This window comes from Rhincodon typus, chromosome 20, assembly GCF_021869965.1.
Source record: "Rhincodon typus isolate 14 chromosome 20, sRhiTyp1.1, whole genome shotgun sequence".
NCBI classification, from domain to species: Eukaryota; Metazoa; Chordata; class Chondrichthyes; order Orectolobiformes; family Rhincodontidae; genus Rhincodon; species Rhincodon typus.
Genome location: NC_063351.1, coordinates 6,675,319 through 6,684,936, shown reverse-complemented (window position 1 = coordinate 6,684,936; position 9,618 = coordinate 6,675,319). Strand labels below are relative to the sequence as shown.

The following is a 9,618-nucleotide window of genomic DNA, read 5'->3' as shown; positions in this document are numbered from 1 at the left end:
AAAGCCAGCCTTCCTGCTCCTCTGATGCTGCTTGGCCTGCTGTGTTCATCCAGCTCTACACCTTGTCATCTTAGATATTGGTGATGTTCTGAATGTTCAGCACCAATGCTACCCTGTATCCCTAATTAACTTTTATATTGACCATTTTCCATCTGGTTGCCACTAATTTAGCCAAATAAAGTGCAGAGTTGACAAAATTTCAAGTATTTCTCCTTTCCTATCATCTTTGCCCGGTTTCAAAACCCAAACAGGTCGCATTCCCATGGTTGTCTCTTTAAAGTCCACATCTTTTGTGCATCTCTTGTTTGTAAATCCTGATGAGATCACAGAAGTTTGATGGTACAAATCCGAACACACCAAAACCAGTGTCAAATTATACCTTTGTCTGCCTCAAATTTCTCTTCCTGAAGCCAGTGATATTCCCAGTGAGTGGAGGGAGACACTGCCCTGCTCCAGATCCTCTACTCTAATCCCAGAATGAAAGGAGATACATGACGGTCTATATTGAGGAGACCCCAATCCATAAACCCCTCCAAGTGAGGCGGGAAAACATTTAGTAAACCGACTGCCCAATATACAAACCCACCGTCTTGGTGCATCACAGTCAGACAGTAATCCGCTGCAATTGAAGGCTCCTGCATCAGATAATTTTCTTACAACTTTCCATTTTTTGCCTTTGAGCCTGCTGACTTTATACACATTTGCTCATGCAGAATAAAGGACAGTTGTCATACAGCTGTATTTCAGTGCGGCTTGCACATTAGCTCTTGACCGGAACAAATCTTTGTCAATGCAATGGATGATATATGATGAACAACCATGGGGACCTTCGCAATGCAGCTATAGCAATGGGAAGGTACAGGAGATCATAGGTGCTAGATTACAAGGGAAGATCAGGGGACACTATGGCAATAGAATGTGCAACGTACTGGGCAAGACAATAAAGGGGCTGCTTTCTCTAGTTTATAAAAATTGTGTAAAAGCAGGGAGATGTTCAATAGGGGCAGACACGCACCAGAATGAAGGACTTCTATAATTTTGTTACATGAGTACTGGAAATACTCCAAGAACAAGTAAGTACTCCAACAGTTCCCTTTAAAGAAATGCGCCTTTATCAACTAGTTAGAGCACCATTTTTATTCGGGCTGATTTGCCAACAAAAAATATCCCCCGTTGTCTGTACAGAACATACAGCGACAGCATCTCATGTGCAAACATAAAGAATACAAGCGTATAGGCCCTGCCTCCAGCTCTGCATCAAATCCCTTCCAAATCAACCAGTGGCCAACGGTACACATTCCCACTTCCTAAGGCTAAAAATAAGGACTGGTTCCGTTTTGGCAGTCCAAAAGTCCACGACTACATGAAATGCAGCGATGAATACTGCAAATCAATCTCATTTACATCCACACACTACAGCAAGGTAATCAAAAACAAAAAAAAATTTACAACACAGGGAGCAGCCATGACCTCTAACTAGCAGGACTGAAGATACTGCACAACATTCCTGACCCTACATTTCCACCACCACAGTGGAACAGAATGCTGGCGCGCACACGGGGCATCGTAGGTCATGCATAACTTACATTTCGACAAAAATTTACGCTAAGATCTAAAACGCCCCTGTCATTTGGAATTCTGTTTGAAATGGCCACTGATGTAGCAACATCCCTACTCACTGCTCATGAGGCAAAAGGAGTGTTACTTCCATGTGAGACTGTTATCGAGGTCAACAAAGCCAGATGAGAGGGAGGAGAAGGCACGCTCTGCAGATATCATTTGTGGTGTTTCCATGTCATTCCACGGTGGGTGAACTGGGGCTCATGTGCAAACCATCATTATTTCATGTGAAGGACAGGAGACAAAGCAATGCAGTGGAGAGGTCCAGCCCAGGTTGCCTCCCTGCTGGATTAAATCACTACATGGACTACACCTAATCCAGTCAGTACGAGTTAGATAAATGGGACCCAGTTTTCAAAAATCAGATTGCAATTTCCATCTAAAATAATATCATTACACCAAACTATTTTGGGGAGGGGGGTGAGTGTGTAAAGGAGTGGATGATCACAGAATTCCAATAGTCAGAAACAAACAGTATTCAAATATAACCATCAAATGATAAAGCACCAAAATTCAATGCACAGCAGGAGATATCTGCGGGAGTGCATGGGTTAAGGTCACATAGAACACAATCTGTCTATTGCTAATTATCTCCCCAAAATAGAAGCAGCCTTGTACTGCTTAATATGAGAGCAATAAACTAAATGGTCACATCTATTCAGTATGCATTGTTGTGTGCTCTTTCAATTGTTTTTATTTAAGAGGCACTGCTCCTTGTGTGTGTCAGACATAATTTAATTGCATAATATCCTCAAAACATGCATCACGATTGCATTCCCAGGCACCTACACATTCTGGGTGTCCCACAGTATGAACAGAAGCCAATTTTGAGAAATCTGGAGCAGGCATATGTGAAAAGCAAAACATATATTGCAGCACCAAATGGTTCCTGTACCAGAGAAATTAAAATCCACCCTGATGCAGGCTCCCTCTTTCCTGAAACAGCACATCCCGCACTGACACTGCAGTCCACAGTGAGGAATTTAACACAGAGAAATTCTCTGCAAACAAAGCACTGGAAACTCCAGCAAATGGAAGAGATCAACTACAATTTATTTACGCAGCAAGCCACATTCTGAAGTGCAGAGGGTCCCTCTGCACTGACTTGACAATGGGTTTTCTTTAAATTACACGCTCGGTGCATTGGAATCAGAACAATGGAATGTGCTGATGGACAAATTTGTCAAGGTACCTTTCTCTTTCGATCCCGCGAACGTTTCCGGTGTTTTTTGACGACTTTTTCATCCTCGGTCGCAGCTTCCAATTCCCGGTTTTTCTTGATGTGGGATGCAGCATGAGCCATCCTGGGTACTGGTAATACCTGGCCAAATGTGACAGCTTAGGGTAGGTACAATTCCCTGGCAAATCTCACAAAACCAGTCTTCAGTGTTTTTTTTGTCTCTCTCTCTCTTCCTCTCTGTGCTTGTAGTCACCGATGGAGAATTAAAACCACAGAAGGCAATGATCACCAGACGAATGTAGGGGCTTGGGAGACATTGTGCATTGACTGCCTTTATCTACCTCTGCACATCTCGCAGGAGGAAGCCTTCAAACAGTGCGGCCATTCTGATGCGTTTATGTAGTGAAGAAGTCAGCTGGGATAGTGAAGGCAGTATCATGGATAGACTGTATCTCCTGCTTACCAACTGGAAGTGCCTAAGTGGCTTCAATGAAAGGGGGAGGCAAGGGGAGATCCTAACAGGGGTAATAGCTACATCAGGAGAGATACAAACGGACGATGCACTAAAACAGAGCAACAGTCAAGTGTCCACATATTATTAACTCCTCGCGTCTCACGGAATCATTTTATTGCTGACTTAAACAGACAGGCAAAGGTGCATTGGGATACAGCACAAACCTGCGATGCAGTGGAACGGGTCTTTCTACACTGCTGATGCAGACAGAGGCCAGGGTGAAATGACACTTACATTTCCATTCCAACACCACCACCACACCCCCCAACCCCCACCCCAAGACAGGCCAAACAGTGCATTGTCGAGCGAATAGGGGTGTGAGGGGGGGCAACCCAAGGACCTACATTCTCCCCGAATCTCACAGGTCCCACCAATCTTGTCATTCGCACGCGTTGCTCATGTTAACTGAGTAGGAAAGCTTGCTCTCCGGGACTATTCAATACTGTGTCCTGCCTGGCAAATCTAAACATGTAACCACACAGGCTCACATCACAATTGCTACAGTCCTAAGTTCCCTAGAGCTACACTGACAAGGCAAAGAGCAAAAAGAAACTAAACAAAAACACCCTCGTTTCTCTAAAATGACACCATCTGCTTTAAGGTCCTTTCTTTTGGAGCCACAAATTATATGATAGTATTTTTTTTGCCACCTGTGTCCTAAGTTGCTGCTGACTGCAGGGTTTGAATATTCATGATAGGTGGGAGAGAGAGAAAAATACACACAGCAGACTGCACAGATCCAGGACATAGTAATACCTGTGGCCAGAAAATGGGAGTCCTCTCCTCGCAATACAAAAGGTAGAGAGCACAGCAGACAGGAGCAAGGGGGCAGGGGTATCTGTTCTGTCTGCCTCCACTCTGAGAGAGTGGGACAGCAGTGGGTATTTGTACTTCAAGGCGTTACACACAGTGGGCTATAAAAGGAAAAATCAACTCTTAATAGCTCCTGTCAAAGGATAAACAGTAAAGCTTCTATTGTTGCCCAACAAAAGAGTCCTTTAAGATGGTCATTGCATTACATTTGCAGGTTTTTGTTGAAAGAGGCTGTTACTGGAGCCTGGGATTCTTCGCTTGGTTTCGGAGTGCGGGCTTTGCTTTATGGAAGAAAGGGTGTTTCTCCCCATTTTGCCTGCATCAGCAAACCTAAGACGAGACCATTATACAGTGTCACAAACGACATGAGCATGATGTACGCTGTTGGCTGCAGGTAGGATTAAGCAAAGAAAGATGTTCGCAAAGTAACACAGTCACTAATTTTTGGCAATTTGACAGAAATATCAAACGCCTCCATTTGTACATCACCACGTCTAGAGACAGGCTGCGTCACTCCCCTTCTCATCATTTGGAATAATCATACTGATGGGCCATTAATGGTTAAAACCTGGTTCATTCCTTGAAATGAAGATGATGATTAAAAGCCAAATCAGTGAGAGTGACAGAAATGGTGATTCTTTATTCCATTTTTACTACGCAAGTGGCACATTACATGGCAGCCAGCACTGATCTCTGCAGATATATCACTGACCTGTGCAGAGAAATGGGCACATGAGCCAGCAATGGAACCATGCCAAAGCAGTTTGTGCAGCTAAAGTTCAGCTTTGTCCTGTTTACAGTTGAATTAGATGAAGAACACCGTCCAGGAGTTGCAATCAGAAAACTAAATCAGTCATTAACTTACAATATCAATGATACATTAACCTGGCAATGGCTGGAGTGCTTTGCGATTTTAGCTGTTACACTGAATACTGAATGAATTGTATTTGTGAGAGTGAAAGAGAACATGCGAGTAAGAGAGATGTGAGCTTGAGTGAGTGACAGAGAGGTTGAGTGTGTGCAAGGCATAGCAAGTGTGAGAGGGCATGAGTATGAGTTTGAGTGAGTGTATTTGTGCATAAGTGAGTGTGAGAGTGTTTGAGAGTGCGAGCTTGTGTCTGTGGGAGAGCGAGAACAGCAGACAGGGAGTACCAGGGAGAATCAGCGAGCATGAGAGAGCGCGAGTGAAAGCGAGTGCGAGAGACAGCACATGTAAGATTGTACCAGCCTGATTTTTGCCCTGATGGAGTGTCGGTGTTATGGCAAAGATACCAGAAGAAATCGAGTATCCCAAGTCCCAAGCCTTTGCCAGCATTTTGCATTATCATTGGGGCAGTCCATAGTTCACACAAGTGTTTCCTGGGAGGTAACTGGTCATTTAAATGATCAAATTAGGCTTTGTTGTTCATGATGCCTGAAACACGGACTGTGGAGATTAGACCAAGTAAGAGTGGCTCTGCTCTGAGTGCATTTCATTTGGATAGCCAGGGGATCCATGTGGATAGCCAGGGGATCCATTTGGAAAACTGAGGTAGCTCAGTGGGTATGGTTCCGGGATACCCTGGGGGTGGAAGTCAGGATCGACATTCCCCTCTATTTTTCCGGCACCAGAAGTAAAGGTGGAACCTCCGAGTGGCTGCACAGCTTAGAGGGAACACTGGTCAGGATCTTCTGGGGGTGGGAATGTGGGACTTCTAACTGTGAAAGTTGGGCATGAAAAAAACAGCATAAATCCCTTGGAACCATCCCATTTATTAAGAGCTGTCAAGAAACTATCAAAGTCACAACAGGAATCAAGAGCAGTCAGCAAGTGACAACAAATGTCAATATGTTTTTATGAATAAGAGTACTTTTCTCCATTGAGTGTAGTCGTAATGCAGAACTTAAATTGAAATATATTTTTTCATTGATGTGCGTAGGTACATGTGGATACTCCATTAGTTAGCATGGTAGATGGAGGGGGAAACAAGTGGTGGTTGTAAATAGACAGCAAGTTGTTATAGGGTGTAGGAGGACTGATGGCAAATGGATAGAAGGCATTAGGTTACACGAGTTGGCATGAATTTGTTAAAAATTCATTCATGGGATGAGGACATCACTGGCTAGGCTACAGGGATGAGAAACCCAAGTTATGAGGATAGATTGAAGAAGTTGTCATTGTTCCCCTTGGAGAGAAGAAGGCAGAGAGGAGTTTTCGAAACCATTAGCGGGCTGGACAGAGTGGATGGGGGAGGGGGTGAAGCTGTTCCTGCTTGTAAAAGAAGAAGGAGAGGGCATCGATTGAAGGGAAGCGGGGGTGTGATGCGCAAATGAAGCAAGGGTGATGTGAGAAAAATCATTTTCATCCAGTCAGCAGTTAGGGTGTGGAATGCACTGCCTGGGAATTTTATTTTATTAATTCACAAGATGAGGGCGTTGCTGGCTAGGCAGTATTTATTGCCCATCCCTAATTGCCCAGAGGGCAGTTAAGAGTCAACCACATCGCTGTGGGTGTGGAGTCACACGTAGGCAAAACCAGGTAAGGATGGCAGTTTCCTTCCCTAAAGGACATTAGTGAACCAGATGGGTTTTTCCCAACAATTGACAGTACACAATGTGGTGGAAGCAGGTTCAAATCGAGGTATTCAAGATGCCATTGGATGTTTTTTCGGACGGTAATGGTAAGCGACTACACTCAATGGAGAAAAGCACTCTTATTCATTAAAAACATATTGACATTTGATGTCACTTGCTGACTGGTCTTGGTAATGGTAAGCGGGGATATGGGGAAAAGGCAGGAGACTGGCTCTGGGTATTAGAATTGGTGCAGGTACAATGGGCTGAATGGCCTCCTCCTACAACATTACAATTCCGTGATTCTGAGAGAGTTTTGACTTCTCCCTCATCGCAACCAGCTAAGTCTACACAAGCCTGCTCAATCAATCCAAGCTGTAGACAGCACCAGGAGCAACTCTTTTGTTCGTGCTTTTTTATTAAAAAGGTTCTGCAATCTGTGATTTTACCTACTCCATTCCAGGCAGCCATGCTTTAAGCGATCCATGACCTTCAGCTCTGGAAACCCCAGCGGAGACGACTCCCCACGCTCGACCCATTGCTCACCCCTCTTTCCAGAAGCTTCTAAAAAGCTACCTCTAAGGCTAAGCTATCGATCATCTTTCCCAAGTGCCCCTTCAATGGCTCCCCGTTGAAAACGTCTGTTTCTAATTGATAGTGCACTCACCAGCTTTTATTATCTTAAACACACCTTTTGTTGTTGTAAGCACCTCCCTTGAAGACCGATTCAGCGATGGCTTCTCCCACTGTGACCCCCCAACTCTAACATGGCAGCTGCCAGGCCGCTCTCTGGTAACTATGCAAGCTTAGCTCCCACCCACAGAGCTGGATGGGCTGAAACTTGGAAGCTTGTTCTGGATCCACACGCACAACATAGTCGAAGCCTAAAAAAAGGGCGTATTTCCCCAAGACGCTGAGCTCAAACCTTGAGCGCGGGTAAGGACGTCAGCAAGAAACCTTGGCTTTATCTCATTATCACCTTGTTCATCATTTCTGTCACTTTATGACTCCCGAAGAGTACTGCCAGCTCTGGTTGGACAAACACTTAGGAGCTCCATCACACAATTTCCTGCCCAATCAAACAGGTTTCAATGCCTAATTCCAATATTTGTCTCATTAATTGGTTTAAAGAAAACGATACAACATTTACCATTTCAGGAGACTCCAAGACAATCCTGGCGCGTTCGTAAGCCCTTCTCCATCTCTCCTCACTATCACTGGCCTTTCCCTTCACCTCGCCTCCTAGTTAATCACATGTAGACAGGGCAGTTGAGGTGATGTTCAGTACCCCTGCCTTCATTGCTGAGGCCTTTGAGTATAGGGGTTGGGATAACATGCTGAGGTTGTCATTGGAAGGATATCATTAAGCTGAAGAAGGTTCAGGAAAGATTTACCAGGATGTTAAATAAAAACCGAAAGAACTGCGAATGCTGTACATCAGGAGCAAGGAAGGGTCACCAGACCCGAAACATTAACTCTGTTTTTTTCCTTCACAAATGCTGCCAGACCTGCTGAGCTTTTCCAGGATGTTGCCAGGAATGGAGAGTTTAAGTTACAGGGACGGGCTGGATAGGCTAGGAGTTTTTTATCCATTTTTTCACCTTACAGAGATTTATAAAATCATGATGGGTATAGATAAGGTGAATGGCAGGTGTCTTTTCCCTTGGGTGGGGGATTTCAACACTACCGGGCACATTTTTAAGGTGAGAAGACAAAGATTTTTTTTAAAAAGTCACGAGGGGCAATTTTTTTTTTACACACACAGGGTGATTTGCATATGGAATGAACATCCAGAAGAACTGGTAGATGTAGGTATGGTTACAATGTTTAAAAGACACTTAGATAAGTGCATGAATGTTTGCAGGGATATGGGCCAGGAGCAGGCAGGTGGGACTAGTTTAGTTTGGGATTATGGTTGGCACGGACTGGTTGGGCCGAAGGGTCTTTCTCTTCTCTGTGCTGTGTGACTGAAAGCTCATCAACCTGGATCATTCACTGTTTTTCTCTGTCTGATCTGCTGGGTGCTTGTCAGCATTTTGGCTTTTCTGTCTCAGATTTCCCATGTGCAGTATCGTTTCTGTCAAGCTTGGTTTAGTCAGACCACTTCAACAACTTTGGTCCTGAAATCTTTTGACCGCCCTTCCTTTTGACAGGACGTTGGCTTCCCCCCTGACAACTCTACCCCTTTGTGCACCCCCATGATCACCAGCACCTCCCTATTCCTACAAATTGGTGCCCATTCACTCAACCGAGAAAAGATCTACAATGTGCACTGCCACACATCCCTTTATACAAGTTGTCACGTGTACCTCAATGGTTAACACCCACACTCTGGGTCCTGTGGTTCAAATCCCACTTCAGCAACCAGAATGCCTCACTGTCTAAAGTGCTAAAATTTGGACGTGACATGAAGCAGAGGCCTTTTCTCTCCTCGGATGGACATAAAAGGTCCGTGGACACAAGTTCAAAGAGGAGTGCTGGAGTTTTGTCAGGTTCAAGCCCAATGTTTATTCAGTAATGAACATCACTAAAACCAATGATCCAATCATCCAATGAGCACATTATTGCCTGCAGGAACTTGCTGAGTGTGAATTGCTTGCTCTGTTTCCCACATCACAACAATGATTACAGTTCAAAGATTTGACAGGCCATTCAAACGTGGCACGGTGGCTCAGTGGTTAGCACTGCTGCCTTGCAGTGCCAGGGATCCAGGTTGGATTCCACCCTCGTATCTGTGTGGGTTTCCTCCGGTTGCTCCGGTTTCCTCCTGTAGTCCAAAGATGTGCAGGCTAGGTGGACTGACCATGCTAACTTGGCCTGTCGTACCTAGGGATGTATAAACTAGGTGTGTTAGCCATGGGCAATGTGAGGTTACGGGGATAGCGTTGGTGTTTCTCGGAGGATCGGTGCAGACTCGATTGGTTGAATGGCCTCTACC

The 9,618-nt window shown here is 44.7% G+C and overlaps 1 protein-coding gene across 1 annotated transcript in view; it reads right to left on the bottom strand.

Moving 5' to 3' along the window:
* ank3b (ankyrin 3b) overlaps positions 1-2,923 on the bottom strand; it is a 345,654-nt gene extending 342,731 nt beyond the window's left edge. Inside the window, 1 exon segment of the mRNA XM_048609156.1 lies at positions 2,813-2,923. Coding sequence (XP_048465113.1) covers positions 2,813-2,923 — 111 coding nt within the window.
* Between the last annotated feature and the right edge of the window lie 6,695 nt (positions 2,924-9,618).